Source organism: Astyanax mexicanus, chromosome 6 (assembly GCF_023375975.1).
Source record: "Astyanax mexicanus isolate ESR-SI-001 chromosome 6, AstMex3_surface, whole genome shotgun sequence".
Taxonomy (NCBI): domain Eukaryota; kingdom Metazoa; phylum Chordata; class Actinopteri; order Characiformes; family Acestrorhamphidae; genus Astyanax; species Astyanax mexicanus.
The window spans coordinates 1,591,005-1,612,676 of NC_064413.1; the positions used below are offsets into that span (position 1 = coordinate 1,591,005).

Below are 21,672 nucleotides of genomic sequence, written 5' to 3' on the forward strand. Positions count from 1 at the left end.
ACCGCTAAACTACTCCTTCTCTTAATATTGGGTCATTATCACCAGCATTTTCACACACAGCTGATATCATTCCACCACAGCGTCCGACAGAGGGAACCCGAAGAACGTTCCTATAAGCATGATCTTGGTGCAAATCACAACAGCCTGTTATTGTGTTGCAATATGCAAAATAAAGAAGACAAAGAAACAAAAAAACAGCAGAATAAGAAGTGTGTCTTTTCCTTTATGTCATGTAGCAAACAGAATGAGGTAAGTTGTTCAGCACTGCGGTCTTCTATACTGACTTCTGAAATCTTGCATAGCATAGTACAGCTCAATGGCTAGCACAGACCTAAAAAGAAACAAAATGCATCAAAAAATCAACTGCTGGCGCATAAAAATGGAAACACGTACAAAACTCTGCCAGCTTTTTCATTTGATCAATTACTAAATTAAAGAAATAGCAAACTTTTAAACTTGTTAGCATTGTTTTTTCGTATAGTGAAGCCCCTCAACAAATCCAGGTAAAATTTACACTATGTTCAACGGCAACCAACCAAAAAACAATAAAAAAAAAAAAAAGACATTTCTGATTTGGTGCCACTCAAATCACTTAAAAACAAGCTGATTTATTCAGTGTTTAAATATAATAAATATATTTTACTGTAGTTTGGTAATAGATTTTTTTTATTGGAAAGCAAAAAAAAAAAAACATGATTAGGCATATGATTTCATTTATGCAATGGAGAAATCTGAAGATGCATCAAAATGAATGAGAACCTGCAGTTAAAATAAATATATATAAATATATATATATATATATATATATATATAAATATATATATATATATATATATATATATATATATATATATATATATACACACAGCTCTGTAAAAAATTAAGAAAGCACTTTTTGAATCAGTTTCTCTGATTTTGCTATTTATAGGTTTATGTTTGAGTGAAATGAACATTGTTGTTTTATTCTATAAACTATGTTTGAAACTAAACTATTTCTGCCAAATTCCAAATAGAAAATATTGTCATTTAGACTAGAGCATTTATTTGCAGAAAATGAGAAATGGCTGAAATAACAAACAAAAAAAGATGCAAAAAAGCTTTTAGACTTAAAATAATGCAAAAAAGAAAAAAGTTCATATTCAAGTTTTAAGAGTTCAGAAATCAAAATTTGATGGAATCACCTTTGATTTTGAATCACAGTTTTTTTTTTGTCATGCATCTTGGCATCATGTTCTCCTCCTCCACCAGTCTTACACACTGCTTTTGGATAACTTTATGCTGCTTTACTCCTGGTGCAAAAATTCAAGCAGTTCAGTTTGGTGGTTTGATGGTTTGTGATCATCCATCTTCCTCTTGATTATATTCCAGAGGTTTTCAATTTGATAAAATCAAAGAAACTCATAATTTTTAAGTGCTCTCTCTTTTTTTTTTTTTACAGAGCTGTATATAAACTTTAGCCAAATGTTTCATTTTTTAACTTTTTGGTTATGGGATTGAATTTGATCAATCTATAACTAAAACAGCTAACCTCGTTTTTTTTGTTTTGTTTTAAAGAATTTACCAAAAAATACAAATTTAATCTTGAACAGCACCCGTGCACAAACGCCACAACAGCACATCATGGTTCTCTGTTTTTATACATCATTAATTCATCATCATAAAGCATCATAAAATATGATTATAAAGAGTTATGAAGTGTGAGGAGGACAATAAACTAGAATTAACCATCTTTAAGACTCTAAAAGCTAGTATTTATCATATTTTAGGTGCTATGTTGAACCTGACAGTATAAATTCAGCATTTTGGGAATCCTGTCGTCTGTTGTGACAAATTCTCAGAGCTTCTTATTGCTTTAAAAAAAAAAAAAAACTTTCTTCAGATCTCCACTCCTCTCCATCTCCTACTTCTGTAGCTTCTCTGCTTTGATCTACAGCATCTCTTATATCACGGCTTGCTTTTATTTACTCTCGCGCCTCCAGTGCTGCATGCAGGTGTGAGGCTCTCGCGCCGCAACCCTCTCTCTCTCTCTCGTCTCAATGCATGTTTGACCGCACGGTGGCCTTTGGCAATAAAGCAGCGAGCTCAGATTCTTAATCAATCTATGATTGTACTCATCTGTAACAAATGAATAATACTGTCTGTGCACTCGCGCCCCGCAATAACATTCAATCTGCCTTCGCAAACCTCTCAAACAAGATCGAGATTGCATTTCTTGTTCGTGAAAAAAAGAAAGAAAAACTCAAATGAAATGATTTTTTTTTCTTTTTCTTTTTTTTTTTTAAGTAATGATACTAAAACTAAAATCTCGTGAGAGTTTCTGGCTCTAAGGGTACAGAGGCACACTTGGGCCCAATCACATTTCACCACTTACCCCTACCCCCTCTTTCCCATTGGAACAGAGTTAGTAGAAGGGGAAGGGGTGAAATACTCCCTCTAAAAATTAAGAAACCAACTATAACTATATTAACTATATTTAACTTTATTATATGTCTTCAGAAAGTTGGGGGAGGTATTTGGTGCAGAAATTAATTATTATTTTCCATTTCTTAATTCCTCTTTTGAAGGAGAGCTGAAATTAGCTTTAGCTTATTTTTCCATTCCGCCTTAAACGCTGCAGCCCCTGGGTCTGTTTCACCATTTAAGGTGGAACGGGAACGTTAGATAAGCTAGTTAGCTAGCTATTGAGACAGATTACTACTAGCGATCTTTATTATATGTGTGGGTTTCTGACAAGTGATTCTCATAATAACAAGTATTGTTAAGTGTACTAATTAATTTGCTTTGATTAGCTTTTATTTAATTTTATTTATTTAATTTTTCCATTCCGCCTCAAATGCTGCATCCCCTCCTGTCTGTTGCACCATTTAAGGTGGAACGGGAAAGTTAATTAGCTAGCCAGCTACTAAGACAAGCTTATTATATGCTTGTTGTGAAGAATTCAGAACTTTGATTCGCTTTTATTTTATTGTATTTTATTTTTCCGTTCCACCTTAAATGCTGCAGCTCCTGCCATCTTTTGCACCATTTAAGGTGGAATGGGAAAGTTAGTTAGCTAGCGACTGAGACTACAAACTACTACTAGCGATCTTTTTTTAAGCTCGTTATGAAGAATACGGCCATAAAACATTAGAAATACACTTTAAATGTAAGTTAATATAAAGTGCTAACTGTCACTTTTAACAAGGAAAATACTGAAATTTGTGGGTTTTCTTACCAGTAATTCTCTATAAAGTATTATTAGATAAGCTAGCCAGCTACTAAGACAAGCTAATAGTGATCCTTTTTATGCTTGTTAGAAAGAATTCAGAAATCAGCTTCGATTTGCTTTTTTTCCTGTAATGCCCTAAATGCAGCCCCTGCTGTGTATTGCACCATTTAAGGTGGAATGGGAAAGTTAGATAAACTAGTTAGCTAGCTACTGAGACAAAATTACTACTTGTGAGCTTTTTTATGCTTGTTATGAAGAATTTGGCCATTAAATATTGAAACCACACATTAGACTATGGTAATACAAAAGTGCTAATCATCACTTTTAACAAGGAAAATACTTAAATTTGTGGGTTTCTTACCAGTGACTCTCATAAAACCCCTCGGTTTGAAGTGTGCATCTGAAAACTCACCGTATGAAAGGCTAACACGCCCAATTCCTACCCCCCTAACGTACCAAGGTGTGAAATGGGATTGGGCCTTGCTTTAAACTGCAGCAAGAAACAGGTTGGAGTTCGGGTGTAGCACTTGATGATTGTACAGTGTGTGTGTGTGTGTGTGTGTGTGTGTTGGTCCATGTTTGTCACCAGTGGAAAGTACAGTCGTGCTCCTGGTTCCTGAAATGGTGAAACGAGCGGTGATGAGAGGAGGCGGAATGTAGCTGACGGAGATGAACGAGGGATGACAGCAGCAGACAGAAGGGTGCTGATCCCTCACTCGCACTCGTTCTCCCCCAGAACCCCGAACATGTTGAGAGTGAATCCTCCTTTGCTCTTTCTGTCGGATCTCACGCTCTCGTCTTCGTCGTCTCCGTCTCCGTCCTCGTCGTCGTCTGCGTCTCGGTCGTCCTCGTCCTCCGGCTCCGAGCTGCTCTCCTCGCTGCTCTCCTCATCCTCGGGTCTTCGGCCCTGAAGAGCCACGATATCCGGCAGCTCTGGATGAGATTCCCACTGATCTGTTAGAAATAAAACAAGAAAAAAAAAAAGTGTCTTTATACTTCATTAAACACTGATTAAGCAAACATGTAATTCCACTTTAATTCCCCCTGCAACTGTGACACTTAAAAAACTAAAGAATATGCACTCTTTCACTTTAACAGCTTTAAGCTTTTATATCTATATATTTGCGTGAATGTTTTTACGTGTTCTGTGTGTCTCTCCTCTCGTGTTTCTTTGATTTTATCAAATTGAAAACCTCTGGAATTTAATCAAGAGGAAGATGGATGATCACAAACCATCAAACCACCAAACTGAACTGCTTGAATTTTTACACCAGGAGTAAAGCAGCATAAAGTTATCCAAAAGCAGTGTGTAAGACTGGTGGAGGAGAACATGATGCCAAGATGCATAAAAACTGTGGGTTATGAATTAAAAACCAGGGTTATTCCACCAAATATTGAGGTTGTCAATTGTAGCCTTGCTCTCTCTCTGGGTGGGTACAGTACAGTACATGGTGCTCTCTCTTTCCCCTCATCACTCCTAGGGTGATGTGGATCAGCACAAGGCTGCGTCTGTGAGCTGATGTATCAGAACCGAGTCGCTGTGCTTTCCTCCGAGCGTTAGCGCTGTGATGCTACTCAGCAATGCTACAGCATCAGCAGCAGTTTAAAAATGTGGAATTATATGGTAGATAAGTTTAGGTGAGTATAATTAATGTTATGTAATGTAATGGTACAAGGTATCAGAGGTTACACCTTTATAAACTGAACTGCAGTGTGATTGGCTGCTCTCTGACCTTTGTTCTGTGTGTATCCCGGCGGTCGCAGGCTCATGCAGAGGCGTCCGTCTATAGCGAGTCGCAGCAGACTGTTAGCTGCTCGATACACATCGTTCCGCGCCGCCTTCGCCGTTTTATACCCTCTCCTCTCCGCCCACGCTGAGTGTGAGAGATAACAAGAAAAAGACGAGTTAATACAGAATAAAATTGACAAAAAATACATTCACACAACTGCACAACTGAGTAAAATGTAAAATATGCGCCTGTTTATTAGGGCTTCGCCTCACCATCCATTTCCTAAATTGATTTAATTCTGATTCACACAATCTCAATTTGTTTCAGTTGAATATTATTATAACTAGAGCTGAACTTAATCTGCTTAATATTAGTGATTATTATTAACATTTTTTTTCTCCATGTCCTAAATCTGTGCTTTCTATTGGTAAGTCTCCCGATCCAATGTACTTTTTACTGCAACAGCTAAACTAGACAGATTTTGCAAGACCTTTTAATAGTCTGACGTACTGATATTAACCTATTATTAAATTATAAAATATATTACAGGAGACAGACATTCACAACACGATTCTAGAATACTTATATGCATCTTAAATTGAGATGTAAATATTAAACTAGTGTACACAATAACTTAAATTTGACCATCTTTTGACCCAAAACCTAAATAATCTCTATTGCAAGTTTTTATTTCAGTTTAATATTTGTATTTACCGGGAATGTATAATGTATAATAAGTGCTTAATAACAATTGATGTAAACTAAAAAACAACAGCAAAAAAACATTGTAATTAGTTTATTTATTAATACTTACTTTTTTTAGTTACTATTTTTCTTTTTCTTTTTTTATTCCTGTGGTGATGAGACTATATATTGATATTGATTATTTTTAAACCTAAAAAGGAGGCCAGACACTAAATATAAGGGTAACGTATCTCTGATCTATTTATATAAGGCTATGGGTAAATTGTAGGGACTTATTTAATAGGGCACTAATAAAATATTCAGCAATGAACATTATTAGTCTGAAAACGGCATTTATAAAATCATTTTTGGTGCTCAGTCGAAGAGCCAAATAATATACATGGAACTTTAATTTTATTTTCTTTAAAAAACTACTTTACTTTACTGTATATATATATATAAAAAAAAAAATTGTATGTCATTTTTAGGCATTCCTAGAAAGCTTGTCTGTACCTTCACACACGTCCCAGGCGGTCCAGTCGTGAGGCTCTTGTGAGCCGGGGCTGTGCTCAGGGTGCGTGAGCTTCAGGACTGAGAGGAATGGAGTTCGCTCACACAGAAATCCCACTGAGCTGTACGGTTCCTGCAGCTGAGACACCGGGTAAATACCAGCCACGATCTGTTAAGAAGATAAAATAAGAGTTAGTACAGTTAACTCATCAAATGCTAATAGAACTACCTGAATTAATATCATATTGTTGTGATATCACTTTGTGACATAATGTGAATTTTGCATGATTTTGTTTCATATTTTAATTATTTTAAAATATCATAATGAATGGACCAATAGAAATGCTCCAAAATGATTTGAAGGACGCTAAGAAAAAGGTATTTCAGAGAAATTTGTTTCGGTATAGAAGTAAATCTATCGGAAGTAAAAAAACGATAAATCAGTGCACCTCTAGTCTGAACAGTCTGCCAACTAGAGCTTAGATCAGGCCCAAAACAATCCAGCCTGACCCGACCTATAAACTGTCATTATGAGCCAAAGCCTGATTTAAACCCCACATTTTTTTATTAAGTATAGTGTTAAAACTGAGCTTTCATAAACATTTCATTCAGGATGTTTGAGTGAGCGAACAGACGAGGGATAAGACTGTGATCAAAACATGATCAATTCCATGAAGATTTACAAATTCTGGAAGCATTTACATCTCAAATGAGGTCTGTCTCCTAACATAACTGTGTTTTAACAAGTGAAAGAGGAAATCGAAAAAAACTGAGAAAAAAACACACCAAAATAGGCCGGGTTTAAATGGTTAATGGTGTAAATGGAGAATAAATGTATGAATGCAAGCATCCAGCAGGGGGCGCTCTGGCTGTATTTATAGCTGATCAAAAAACAGTGAAAAATGACAGATTGGGCTTTACGTTCGCCAGAAATGAGCAGATTGCACTTAAAAAAGAAAACAAACACTACAAAAAAAAAACTAACAAACACCATCTTTACATACAAAAACATCTATCAGCCTATCAGTGACAGTTTAACAGGTACAGAACACTGTGGTGCAAGGATGCTACATACCTGCAGAACTAATATATGGAATTACTCATCCATTTCCATTATAGAGGGGTGAAATGGGATTGGGCCAGGATTTAAACACAACAATCCATTACTGAAGCCTGGGATGTCTGTGTGTCTGTGTGTGTTGTGTATGTGTATATCTGTGCGTGTTGTGTATGTGTGTATATCTGTGTGTATGTTGTGTGTGTGTGTGTGTGTGTTTTACCTGGAGTTGTTTGTTGACTCGAGAGGGAAAGACGAGTCCGGGACAGTCGCACAGTTTAACAGTGGGGGTGAGGTAGTACGTCTGGAAATACTTGGTGTGTCCTGGAGTCCGAGAGACGCTCACCACCTTCCTCCCAACCAGACTATTCAGCACTGAAGACTTTCCTACGTTAGGAAAACCTGCAGGAACCGGCAGCACACACACACACACACAACAGCACACACTGAGGACTGTCTTGATAATTACATCAGTGATTTATTGTACAATATATGCACAAAAGATTAATAATTTTTGTTGGCCTTGATATTACCCGCTCTATGTACATAATAAAAGAGGGTCATTTAATATGAATATACAGGCATGTTTCGAATTTTGTGTGTTTAGAAACTGCTTTTATTTATATATTTAGTGTATTCAGATTTTTTTAACTTGCTTACAGTCTATATAATATAATTCTGATACATATTTAAATTTATATAAAAGCCACAGAGTGCAGTGTATGTAATAAGACACTGTTAGAGCTGGGAGATATGGTCATAACATTATATCAAATATATCTATATCTTTACACAAATTATTAAAATAAGACTTCTTCATATAGTACTTAGTAATTGTTTTATCCAACTACACAGGATATTTTTAAACTCTGTTAATAAAACGTTCTTTAAACACTGATGATATCTCCTTAGTAGGTTTTGCGATAACGATATTTTTGGCAACATGACAAAACATTAAATTATATATATATATATAAAAAAAAAAAAAAGAATAGGCTACTGCAACTAAATTTATATTACATTTACATGATGTTATTAATGCATTAAATTTTACATTATTATTGCATATGATATAATATGGCACACTCATTGAGATTTTCACCAGATTCTAACAGTAAGTTAATGATAAATTATATCATGATATTAATAATGTACTTCATGTATACAGGATTAAAGTAATATAAACATATTGAACAGATATGATCTCTAATAGTAGTAATAATAATAGTCTCTGTAGTAGGTATTATTTGATGGGGAAAATTGTGCCCCGATGGCCCATATGACCCTAAAAAATTGTACAATAACAATTATTAAAAAACTTGCCGATAGTGTAGTCAATACAATAGGACAATTTAGCACAACATAATTTAATAATGCTGTAAATTTCTAATTAAATAAATACAATAATATGGTTTACTGCATTATTTTTTTATTTTTGATCGGTTAAACTTCCCACTCTAATCAGAAGTACTGTCTTCAGGCTCACCTATGCATCCTAATGTGAGAACTCCATCTTTATAAAGTTCCTGTGAGAAGCTGCTCATTTCTAATGCAGTATCACTGTGGTGCTCCATCAGCACGCTCTCTGCCCCGTCGTCAGGCCAGTCCGCTCCTGTTCCCATGGCAACTGCATCCTTCTGTATCTTACTCTCCCAGCTACTCAGATCAACTGGTACATAAAAACAACACACAACACACACCAACGTACTGTATTACTCATGTTATATTATATTATTATTATATTATACCCTAAAATGCTAAAAGTCATGGGACTGCAGTACGCAAACTGATCCAGCGTTACCTTTAGGGAACTGCCTGTTTAAGCTGAGAGGTGTTATCTTGTAAGTAAAGCGCATGATGGGTTTTCTAATAGTGAACTTAAGGAGTAACAACATAACACAACATTTTCGATACATCAGTGATCCTAACCTGATTTCTGATCATGTGATCGTGTTAAGGACATCCCTAGTGCTACCTGCAGGCCTGAATCAATAGAGCTGCAACGATTAGTCGATATAATTGATATAATGTCAATTTTAAAAAAAGGTGTTGACTCCAAATGTTCATTTGTTCATTGAGGTTGTTTGAACTATAATGAAAAATAAATAGATTAATACAATTCTTCTCTGGAGAGCTTCTTTTTTTATATATATAATTTTATTTCTCATTTTTTCCCATTTTCTCCCCAATTTACACGGCAAATTACCCAACCCACTCATTAGGACTCCCTCTATCACTAGTAATGCCCCAACACACCAGGAGGGTGAAGATTAACATAGCCACCGCTTCTCTGGAGAGCTTTTGTTTACATCCCTCCCCTGTCTCTCTCTCTCTCTGTCGGCCTCGGCGTGACTTTAGTTTCTGCTCTTTCTCCTTTTTTGTTTCCATTTCCGCCCCTTCTCAGGCTCCCTATCTCCTTATAACGGTGTTTTTCCCAGCCCTGTCCCAATTCAGTAGTAGCTGGGGCAGCAGTAGTGTATTGGAGCGCGTGATGAAAAACAATATGTTTATTTATTTCTTTTTTCCTTCAACCCAATACTTAATTTTTAGCCCTACACAAAGTACTGGGGACACTTACACACTCAACCTGTGTCTCCGAAAGTATTCAAACATAACAGATTACACATTTCCTCACTAAATATCAGAACTTTATACATTTAAAGGACAATGTTCTGGATATTAAAGGACATTTAAATCCTATATTTAGTCATTTCTAATAATTTGAAGCAATAAAAAAAGCTAGAAACAGACTGCATACCCACAGCATGGGCAGAGATGGAGGGCATGGCAGAAATAATCGTTGACTAATCGATTAAACTAAAAAAATAATCGCCAGATTAGTCAAGTTGCAGCCCTATTAAATCACACACTCCATTCAAAGCCACATACAGTTTTTCAAGAGTTTAAACAAACTTCATGCAGTTTGAAGCAAACTTGTTGATACTCTTTCTGAGAGAAATGACACACAGTTCTGTATCTATATTTAGTGCATGTTTATAGATAACTGTGAGTCATACAGTGTGAGAATCTGCATAAGCAGTAGAGTCTATTAGTGTTTAGTAACACCTCCACACAGTTGGAGAAGTGTGTGTAACTGTTTAAATATGTTTTCTGCGTGATGCTCACCGCAGGGGCGTAATAATACTCTGAAATAAACTGCATAAATAAAATGTCCTGGCTGACTGACATTAGCTGTCATAAGAGGGGGACACGGTGTACGTTTGATTTATTCCCCTAATTATCGCTTTAATCATTAATGAGCCTGTTTTTATTCCCAACCAGCAACACATTCATTATCAGACTCTGGCAGGTAGCTAATTATTTACGCAGTCACGTAAAAAAAAGCATACTCCACCGGCTTAGATCAGATTAAACACAGAAAATCCAATACAGAGACCTTTAGAGAGGGTCCGTCACTGAACAGGATTTCTCAGTTTAGCCACACCGACCCAAAGTCAAGCCGAACTCAAGAAAAGAGTTGCTAAATAAATCTGTTCCTCTCAGAAAGGTTAAGACTATAAGTCTGCAATAATACTTTAAAATGCTATCAAAACTTATTTCTAGAATAAAAAAAAAAAAGACAAGACAGTGCGTCTTTGCTATCGTAACAACGGGAAAAGTACACCTTCCCCAGCTCAAAATCGTGGGTGTGATTAACTTTTAGTTGTAACATGAACTAAACCATTCAGCGTGTTACCATTCAGGGTGCAAGATATCATCAACTTTTGGGAGAAACTGATTCAGAAACGGAAGTGCTCTCTTAATTTTTTCCAGAGATGTATAATGTATCTCTGTAGTTGATTTATGCTACGCTCATGTGTCCGGTGGGCGTGTCTTACCTTTTCCTGCTGTGATCTCTTGACACGCCCTCATAATATGGATTGGTCCTCCCGCTTGGCTCCACCCACACTTCCTCCTCATCCTCTTTTTCTGCAGCACTAAAGCAAAGAAACAAAGACAGGTAAGTTCACTAAAGTACTCAGAAACCCAGCCTGAGGAATATATGAGTAAGAAGTGAATGCTCTTTTCTCCGGGCGGTGATCTCACAGGTGCTGTAGGGCTGTCCCGGGTGGGAGGTGAAGCAGACACAGTGCAGGTGAGGAAAGTGCTCGGTCATGTAGTGCTTCCATGCCAGTACTAGTGAGGCGGGACACAGGTCAATCTTATTCAGCACCAGGACTACCTGCTTCTTCAGCGGACCTGTGATGTAGTGATACAGAGCGGGAGGAAACTGCAGCACCTGGACCAGAGAGAGGGAGAAAAGAGAAAAGAGAAAAGAGTAGCTATAGTGATGTGAGGTTGTTTTCTCACATTATAGTGTAGTTTCTCTGTAGCATGTTCCTCTGGTCTAAAACACTCTGGTTAAATCACTCGGTTTGGTTTGTTTTCACACAGGCAAAAACACCTAAACACAGCTAAACGTGCTCCAACAAACTATGCAGGTGTGTGGTCTCTTTTGATTGGTCAGAAACAAAACTCTTTATTTGATTTTACCAATTTATCAAACCTCTGGATTGAATATTATTAAGAGGAAGATGGATGATCACAAACCATCAAACCACCAAACTGAAATACTTGAATTTTTGCACCAGGAGTAAAGCAGCATAAAGTTATCCAAAAGCAGTGTGTAAGACTGGTGGAGGAGAAGAACATGATACCAAAATGCATTATTAAAAACTGTGATTAAAAACGAACCAGGGTTATTCCACAAAATGTTGATGTCTGAACTCTTAAAACTTTATGAATATGAACTTTTTCTGAGCATTTTCTTTGAATTATTTGAGGTCTGAAAGCTCTGCATCATTATTTTTTGTTATTTCAGCAACTTCTCATTTTCTGCAAACAAGTGCTCTGAATATGGTCTCTAATTATTTTCCAAAGCTTGTGATTTGATATTTGATAGTCAGGTCAGATTATGTTTCATAATGTTTAGTCCAAGATTCAGCCAAACATTTTCACCAGAAAACATAAAAAAAATAATTTGGTGACCTCTTAAAAAACATGAAACGTTATTTTTTTTCTAAACAAGCACTTAAATATCTATATTTCCTGTTTTATAATGGTTATTTCTGTTTTATAAAGTAAGGCTCACAGTTTGTGTGTATTGTGTGTGTATTGTATGTGTGTGTGCAGCTCTTAAACTGAGTGTATTACAGCTGAGACTGTGTGACAGAGTGTGCTACACCCCTTCCACACTGCCTTCTGCCCCAGTAGCTTTAGTTAAATCAACTCAAACAAGCTCTCCATTTGACTGCTGTTTGCTCTCGCTTAGCCTCCACTTCAGGAGCCAGTTCCTGCAGTATAATCTGAGCTGTAGTGAGGAGGCTGTAGTGATCAGCTGCTCTGGTGGAGCAGAGAGCAGCTCGGCTCATTATTTACAGAGTCCACACTTCACAGCACTTCACCTTCCTATCAAACAAGCGGTGGAAATGCATGAGATTTACATTCACAGCTGAGATCAAAGCTAATTAAAGAGGAAAGAAAACATTTAAATGCTGGAGTATCATTAAAAAGTTACTTTATTTCAGTAATTCAGTTGAAACAAAATGTGAAACTCATATATTATATAGATGTATTAAACACATTGTGATCTATTTTATTCTATTTTATTTATTTATTTTATTGTTGATGATTATGGATTACAACCAATAAAAAACCCAAAAATCAGTGTCTCAGAACATTATATAAGAATATTATATAAGATCAATTGTTACTTTTGTTGGCAGTTTGCCAAATACTGCTGGAAAATGAAATCTGCATCTCCATAAAAGTTGTCAGCAGCAGAGGGAAGCTGTAAGATATGAAGTGCTGTAAGATTTTGTGGGAAAACAAAACTGCACGGACTTTTATGTAGGTGCAGATTTCATTTTTCAGCAGGACTTGGCACACTGCCCACACTGCCAACAAAAGTACCATTAGCTGTAAGCCATAATCAATCAACAATAAAATAAATAAAGGCTTAAAATAGATCACTCTCTGTGTTTAATACATCTATATAATATATATAGAGTTTCACATTTTCAACTTAATTACTGAAATAAAGTATTTTTTTTTTAACTATGTTCTATTTATTTGAGATGCACAAATATATCAATGTCAGGGCATCTATATGTTTAATATTCGATTCAGAGAGTACAGCATCTAACCAATCAATCAATCACTCACTCACTCTAGGGCCGGGAGGTTAATCGAATTAATTCAATTAATCAATTGAATCACTGTTTTAAAGTGTTTTTTTTATTTATATGGGATAATGGAGATTGTGTATCTTTACTTATAGAAGCTGCAGGAGTGAATTTCAATAGATAGGCTTTTGTGATTAACATATTTCACACTTTTCCATTACATTACATTACATTTGGCAGACGCTTTTGTCCAAAGCGACTTACAATATTGAAGTGCAAATAATAGAAGAGGTTAAGTACAAAAATAATAGAAGTTAAAAATAAAGCATCTATAGATAGGGCCTTAAGGAGGTCAGAGGGAAATAATGGGATAGAGGAGTAGAGAAGAGGAAGAAGGAGATGAGGTTAGAAGTAGTTAGTGTGTTAGAGGTGTTAGGAGAGTAAGAGCTCTTTGAAGAGCTCTGTCTTCAGGAGTTTATTATTAAAGATAGTGAGAGATTCTCCTGATCTGGTAGTAGAAGGTAGTTAGTTAGAGGTGTTAGGAGAGTAGGTGCTCTTTGAAGAGCTCTGTCTTCAGGAGTTTATTAAAGATAGCGAGAGATTCTCCTGATCTGGTAGTAGAAGGTAGTTAGTTAGAGGTGTTAGGAGAGTAAGTGCTCTTTGAAGAGCTCTGTCTTCAGGAGTTTATTATTAAAGATAGTGAGTGATTCTCCTGATCTGGTAGTGGAAGGTAGTTAGTTAGAGGTGTTAGGAGAGTAAGAGCTCTTTGAAGAGCTCAGTCTTCAGGAGTTTATTAAAGATAGTGAGAGATTCTCCTGATCTGGTAGTAGAAGGTAGTTTGTTAGAGGTGTTAGGAGAGTAGGTGCTCTTTGAAGAGCTCAGTCTTCAGGAGTTTATTAAAGATAGTGGGAGATTCTCCTGATCTGGTAGTAGAAGGTAGTTTGTTAGAGGTGTTAGGAGAGTAGGTGCTCTTTGAAGAGCTCAGTCTTCAGGAGTTTATTAAAGATAGTGAGAGATTCTCCTGATCTGGTAGTAGAAGGTAGTTAGTTAGAGGTGTTAGGAGAGTAAGTGCTCTTTGAAGAGCTCAGTCTTCAGGAGTTTATTAAAGATAGTGAGAGATTCTCCTGATCTGGTAGAAGAAGGTAGTTAGTTAGAGGTGTTAGGAGAGTAAGTGCTCTTTGAAGAGCTCTGTCTTCAGGAGTTTATTAAAGATAGTGAGAGATTCTCCTGATCTGTTAGTGGAAGGTAGTTTGTTCCACCATTGGGGAACTCTGTATGAGAACAGCCTGGATTGCTTTGTTTTCCTTAATAAAAAAAAATACACTACTGGTTAAAAGTTTAGAACGTCCCATTTTTTCACCTTTATTTTTGCCATTTAAGCTCATAAAGTTCAGTGAAAAACTGAAAATAGTACAAAATCCAGTGTACAAAATTGTGCACTAAACTTCCAGGGACTTTAAAGAAAACAAATGAACTAAAAACTGAAAAAATAATCATTTTAGTATTATATATATATATATATATATATATATATATATATATATATATATATATATATATATATATATATATATATATAAAACACTATATATAATATATACTACACTATATATATAATATATATAGTGTAGTAAGGCTGTAGTGCTGGAACAGATGGTGTTGCTGCTGTTACTCTCTACTGCAGCATTTATACACTTACACACATACAGTACATTCACACTTTCATCATCATAATAACTCACCTGGAGGTGTAGTTAATAAAAGGGATTTTGAGTTAGCCAGATAACTTAATCCACAAGTTAAGGACTGACCAATATCAAAACCCCATAGCTTTATCTCATACAATTACTGTTAAACTATTATTGTATAACATTAAAAAGCTATAAAGCTCTTACAGGGTGTCGGATATCTACTATGAGAAGAATGACGTCGGACATCTCCAGCACTCTCCACAGCTGCCTCCATGTCTGTGAAAATAAAGAGGAAAAGAAGGAAGAGCTCAATAAAAAAAGAGAGTTAATCAAATAATTCAAATTAAAGAGGATAAAAGAAGATTTCTGATGTTTTTCATCACTGATGTTCAGACTCAGCTCTCACCTCTAGATTGTGTTCGAAGTGGCTCAGGGTTTCAGGAGGGTTCCTGGAGTGAAGATTCTCCAGAAACTCCCGAAACGACCTCTCCTCCTTCCTCAGGAGCTCCTCTCTCTGCATCCCATAATGCCACGAGGGTCTCCGAGGGAAATCCAGCCCTGAGAGAGTAGACACAATAAGGATAAGTAGGGTCCATCCATCCATCCATCTTTCTATCCATCTATCCACCAATACATCCAACATCCATCCATGTATCCACCTATATCTATATCTATCCATCTATCAATCCATCTGCTGATCTAACATCTACCACCTATCCATCTATCCATCTATCCATCTATCCATCTATCTATCTATCCATCTATCCATCTATCTATCTATCTATCTATCTATCTATCTATCTATCTATCTATCCAATCAAACGATCGATCCATCCATCGCCTATCTATCCATCCATCTATCTATCTATTAGCCTATCTAACGTCCACCATCTATCCATACACATCTATCAATGGACCTATTTATACATCCATCTATCCACCCATCTATCCATATATCCGCCCAGCTTTCCATCTATCCACCCATCTGTCTGCCCATATACCCACCAATCTATCTATCTATCTATCTATCTATCTATCTATCTATCTATCTATCTATCTATCTATCTATCTATCTATCTATCTATCTATCTATCTATCTATCTATCTATCTATCTATCCAATCAAACGATCGATCCATCCATCGCCTATCTATCTATCCATCCATCCATCCATCTATCTATCTATCAGCCTATCTAACGTCCACCATCTATCCATACACATCTATCAATGGACCTATTTATACATCCATCTATCCACCCATCTATCCATCCACCCATCTATCCATATATCCGCCCAGCTTTCCATCTATCCGCCCATCTATCTGCCCATATACCCACCAATCTATCTATCTATCTATCTATCCATCCATCCATCCATCCACCTATCTATCTATTATCTAACGTCCACCATCTATCCATACACATCTATCAATGGACATCTATCCACCTATCTATTCATCTATCTGCTCATCTATCTATCCATCCACATATCTATTAATAGGCCTATCTATCTGCCCATGTTTCCACCTGTCTGTCCATCCTTCTCACTGAAAAATGAATGTCTTGTATTTATTCTGAATTGAAATATAAACAGCAGGTGTTCTATAACTTTTTCTGGCCTTTGCTAAACTGATTCAGCTCAGAGATTCATCACTAAATCTCACACGGTTCACAGAAGAGCAGATATTTAATCAGAGAATCTCTGATACTGGTGTACTGGTATGACAATCACAGGGTACAGGGTATCTAACGTTTTTATATCAGATTTGATTTATTAAATCCTGTAGTATTAGCCTGGTATTAGCCACACCTTGCTCCTCAGGGTAGATTTGGTTTATGTCCATCTCTAGTTCTCTCTCAGGAACAGGCTGCAGTATTCTCTCCTGAGCCATCCTCTTCCTCCTCTCCACTTCGTCCTTACTCTCCTTCTCAAAGTGGAGCCGGAATCTGAACCAACAGCAGAAACAAACAGTACTGTTTAATATTAACACGTTAATGTGCACGATTAATCTTGAAAATCATTTGATCAATTTCAGCAGCACATCCTGCTGAAATTCTATTGGCTAGTTTAAGCAGCAGTATAACATATGCTTTGCACTTAATGCTTATATTACAGTTACTTATATTTAGTAACTGTATATATTTTTTAATGGTTTCTTTTGTTTTATTATATAACACATTTTTGAATCCTGCACCTAAAACTAAGCACCAATAAAAAAAAAATAACTAGCAAACCCAAAACTAATTAAAACTAACTGAATTGAAAAAGAAAATGTGAAAACGAAATAAAATAAAACAATAATGAAAAATTCTGAACTATTGTACATTACACTAGGGCTGCAACTAATGATTATTTTGGTAGTCGACAAATCTGATTATTATTTTTTCTCTTTTTCTCTAAAAACCCTGTAATATTCCTGTTATATAATCAAATTAAAATAAATGTACTGTTAGCTGAAGCAGCTCCTGCCTCTGTTCCAGCCGCCGCCGCCTCTGCCTGCTGAAATATCTCCTTTCTGTTTATGCAGACGCGGATCTTGAGTTACAGTTTTGCCTCTCGGGCGCTCACCTGTTGGGGTCATATCGTCCGTCTCTGGTGCCAGGCTGCTGGTTGATCCTCCTGATGTCTGTGGTCTCGCTGTCTGACGTGTCCGACTGTCTGTCCCGTCTCACCCCTCTTTCCACGCTCGCGTTCCGGCTGCTCTGACCCGAGCCTGGATCACCTTCCCACACACAGACGCACCGTTTCACTAACCGCACATTCCCTCACACACTCCCCACAGTGTGCTCTGATGTTTTTCAGAAGCTGACTTTATTACTGACCTCAGAAAATAAAAGGATTCTCTGTGAAAAGCCAACAAGCAGCACTTCATTACGAGCGTGGAACACTTTCAATAGGCCCATAGATTCACCCAGCAGCAACTTTATATTCTGTGCATGAACCCTCTCTCTCTGCTGACATTAACCCCACACTGAGACCAGCTCTCATCAGCTAATGTGATACTTTATAGCTCTTCATCAACACTAAAATAAATGTGGTTTCAATGTAAAAATTTAAACTAGCAGGAGGCAACGTTCAGCAGCAACTGGCAGTAACCAATTTGCAGCAACAAGCATGAGGCAATTGACAACTAGCAGGTTGCCAGCGGCAGCGGCAACTAGCAGGAGGAAATCAGGGGCAGTGGCAACTAACAGGAGGCAATCGGCAGCAGTGGCAACTAGCAGGAGGCAATCAGCAGCAGTGGCAACTAGCAGGAGGCAACTGGCGGCAGCAGCAACTGGAACTAGCAGGAGGAAATCAGGGGCAGTGGCAACTAGCAGGATGCAATCGGCAGCAGCAGCAACCTGCAGGAGGCAATCGGCAGGAGGCAATTGGCAGGAGGCAATCGGCAGCAGCAACTAGCAGGAGGCAACCGGCGACAGTGGCAACTACCAGGAGGCAATCGGCAGCAGTGGCAACTAGCAGGAGGAAATCAGTGGCAGTGGCAACTAGCAGGAGAAAATCGGCAGCAGCGGCAAATAACAGGATGCAATCGGCAGCAGCGGCAACTAGCAGGTGGCAATCAGCAGCAGCAACTAGCAGGAGGCAGGAAGCAGCAACTAGAGACTGGATGTTTCTGGTTGGTGGACACAATAACCACCATCCAAATAATAGCTGCTCTTTGGTGGTTTTCTATCCTGTGGGGTCCTGAGCCTTGAGGAACAGGGTGAATGGAAGATAATATAGATGTATTACACACAGAGTGATCTATATAACTTTTATAGAGATGCGAATTTCATTTTCCAGCAGGACTTGGCACACTGCCCACACTACCCAAAAGTACCAATTGGTTTTATACAATATTCAAATATTCTGAGACGCTTATTTTTGGTTTTTTTTACTGGCTGTAAACGCTTAAAATATATCACTCTGTGTGTAATACATCTATATAATATAGTATATATATTTATCAAACATAAACAAAGCATCCACTGATTCCTCCAATCTCCAGTGCTTTGCTTCACTGTTACATAACCCTGTTCTGAGTCTGCGCAGTGCAGCGCTCTGCTATTCCGCATTACCCAAACACTCAACACACTCAAAACACTGCTGAATGAAGAGAAACCGCGGTGCTGCTTCTATTCAGCTCCTTTAGACACTTTACATTCTCTATATCTCTCATTTACAGCAGACAGACAGCTGGGTTAGCTGTCTCACTCACTCACTGCTGTGTCCTCAAAGTCCTGAAGTCAGTGTGTGTGTGTGTGTGTGTGTGATGTTGACAGTGTCAGCGGTGTTCTGTCGATTTGTGCTGCCTCGTCAAAACGTGCTTAGCTGGGTACCATAGTGTACATCCTCACTGTCCAATGAAAAGCAAGCATCTCTATTTTTGTTTATATTTAGTTTACTACATAATTTCAACAAACAAACTGTCCTTTACATTGTATTAAAAAATATTGATGTATGTACCAATAGAAATACTACAAAATGACCTGAAATATATATATATATATATATATATATATATATATATATATATATATATATATATATATATTTACATTGATTTACATGGAAAGTTTAGAAGGTTTTATCTCTCTCCTGAAAAGTGTGTATAAAGTGGCTGTTTTGGAGATGCATGTTTTTCATTGGACAGCGAGCAAAGGTGGCTAGCTATAGTAAACTAGCTTAAATAGCTTTAAAAAGTATAAATATAGCTAGATAAGCTAAAGATATGTTAGCTTATCCTAGCTAAACTTAGCTAGGATAACCTACATATATGTTTTATATTCTATTGTATTTTTACATTTTTCACAGAGTAACAACATAAAAACAAACAGCTAATAAAGCATAGAGCACAGATTGTTAAATAAACTCGAGCAACTCAGAGAATTAAGCTGAAAAAAAACCCCGAAAAAAAAAACATTGTGACAATGTGATTGTGTGCCCGCGCATGCGCACAGCAGCTAAGCAGCACATATTGACGGGTAGCACAAATCGACAGCACAGCGATTCCCAGCGTTAAACCTCGTTTATCAATGAACTAACCTAGCTAACCAACCTCTACAGTACAGAACAGGGCTATAACAACAACCAGCGCTTTTCAGACGAGCTAAATTGATAAATAAGCGACGTAAAAAGCCTGTTTAGCTTAAATTATCCCGACCAAACTCCTCACAAACGACTAGGTGCCATGTCAGCTCTGAAAAACAGCCGAATAGCGTAGAAAATCGTGGAGTTATTCAGCCAGACTACAGCTTTAACCACTCTTACCCCGCTTTCTCTCCCGCTTCACCTGGAGCTGCTTCTTTTTCTGCTTGTTACTGAACGGCTTCCTCCGTGGCATGTTCTCCCAGAAAGCCTAAACAACGAGATACTCCACTTTTCTGTAGTTTAAAGCTGTAGTTTGGCCGTAGTTGTGTGTTTATTCACGGCGGATGAAGTTTCTCCGCCACTCTGCACATGCTAGCTGCCTACTTTTCCCTACGACGCCAGACCACAGATAAAGCGAGTTTAAAGCGAGACTGCCGACTTTAGATCAGAAAATTACTGCACCAACCGCTAGGGGGAGCCCGCGTGGGAGCTCTCGATGAATGGGGGTGAATGGGGTAAGCGGCTAAAAACTTGAAAAATATGCACTATATAGCCACTAAACCCTAAAATATATATTTTCCATTAATATCTAAAATGTGTTCCTTTAAAGCGATTAAACATACCATTCCTGATGAATGTCTTATAAACATTTTCTAACCATTGAAAAACGCTTTTATTGTGATTTTATTGTCATTTCCACCTCTTCAGCTCCCTTTCAGGTTCAACTGTGTTTAACTGCTGCAGTTCAGCCAATCAGCTCTACCTTCTGCCCTGCCTCTAAACCCATACATCACCCAGTGCCCCTCCCAAACTACCCCTCCCATTTTTAATTTTTAATTATTTTTAGCCTTTTTCAAATTTGAGCTGAGAGTTGAGTCAACAAAAATCAAGGGAATTTAGTGTCGATTTTAAATTAAAAATAGTTAAGTGCTTGCTCTAGTTATTATTTTAAATTAGGAAATCAGAATAAAGTTTTTTTTATTAATGTGTCCATTTTTCTACAGCAAACTGGAGTTCAAAAGCTTTAAAAAAAAGTATGTCTTTAGCACAATATCATTTGATATTGAGCTGTCTTGAGGAAAAAAATATATTTCGCTGTAAAAAAGTTTAAAAACAATTATAAATTGTGTTTTTGCTCTAAAGCTCAATTTAAACCCATTCATTTTGGGCTCGCTCTGGAGCGCCCCCTGGTGTCTGATAACACGAAACACATTCTCAAGTGTGTGTTATTTTCCGTAGAGTATCTCTGGCCAAACTACAACCAAACCAGGCGGGCGATACCACTGTGACTCCACATTAAATGCGTTCGTACACCGATATAAATGTTAAAATTTATTTGAATTAACATTATACACAATACATTTCCTCTGCCATACCCCGAGGGTGATACACAGCCCCATTTTTCTATATTTTTGCTAAAATACAACCACTAAAACACCCCCACAGCAGAGGAAGTTGGTAGTGCCCGCTATTGAAATAGCACCCAGCCAGACTCCACACAGTCAGTCTGTAAATCACTCAGATCACTGCAGAATATTGTCTATAAATAAACATATTTTACCATATTACTACTAATAAATGTTTCCAAAGTATC

The 21,672-nt window shown here is 37.3% G+C and overlaps 2 protein-coding genes across 6 annotated transcripts in view; one reads left to right on the forward strand and one right to left on the reverse strand.

Moving 5' to 3' along the window:
- Window positions 1-14,608, forward strand: part of LOC125802329 (golgin subfamily A member 6-like protein 4) — a 113,005-nt gene extending 98,397 nt beyond the window's left edge. Inside the window, exon 2 of one of the 4 annotated variants that reach the window (XM_049479969.1) lies at window positions 14,457-14,608. The gene's annotated coding sequence lies outside the window, so the exon portion shown is untranslated. Of the gene's footprint in view, window positions 1-13,835; window positions 13,992-14,353; window positions 14,375-14,456 lie in introns of those variants that run through there. The other 3 variants (XM_049479971.1, XM_049479968.1, XM_049479970.1) reach the window with 3 other exon arrangements.
- Window positions 1,855-20,481, reverse strand: gnl1 (guanine nucleotide binding protein-like 1). Of its 2 annotated transcripts, XM_022666978.2 has the most exons (12): window positions 20,259-20,481; window positions 17,574-17,727; window positions 16,815-16,951; window positions 15,412-15,563; window positions 15,210-15,281; window positions 11,237-11,429; window positions 11,029-11,127; window positions 8,676-8,858; window positions 7,413-7,591; window positions 6,136-6,301; window positions 4,942-5,082; window positions 1,855-4,162 (listed from the first exon to the last, which is right to left on the reverse strand). In XM_022666978.2, the coding sequence occupies exons 1-12, from the start codon at window positions 20,329-20,331 to the stop codon at window positions 3,921-3,923; spliced, it is 1,791 nt and encodes a 596-aa protein (XP_022522699.2). In that variant the 5' UTR covers window positions 20,332-20,481; the 3' UTR covers window positions 1,855-3,920. The 2 variants fall into 2 exon arrangements, with proteins under 2 accessions (XP_022522699.2, XP_049335921.1); XM_049479964.1 differs by lacking the exon at window positions 17,574-17,727.
- Between the last annotated feature and the right edge of the window lie 1,191 nt (window positions 20,482-21,672).

Bases quoted from the DNA above. Each gene is read 5' to 3' on its own strand.
- gnl1 (XM_022666978.2), bottom strand. From the start codon at position 20,331: ATGCCACGGAGGAAGCCGTTCAGTAACAAGCAGAAAAAGAAGCAGCTC. The intron at 17,728-20,258 runs GTAAGAGTGGTT...GTGTGTGGGAAG, and splicing joins GAAGCGGGAGAGAAAGCGGG to GTGATCCAGGCTCGGGTCAG. The intron at 8,859-11,028 runs GTAAGACACGCC...TTTATGTACCAG, and splicing joins AGAGATCACAGCAGGAAAAG to TTGATCTGAGTAGCTGGGAG.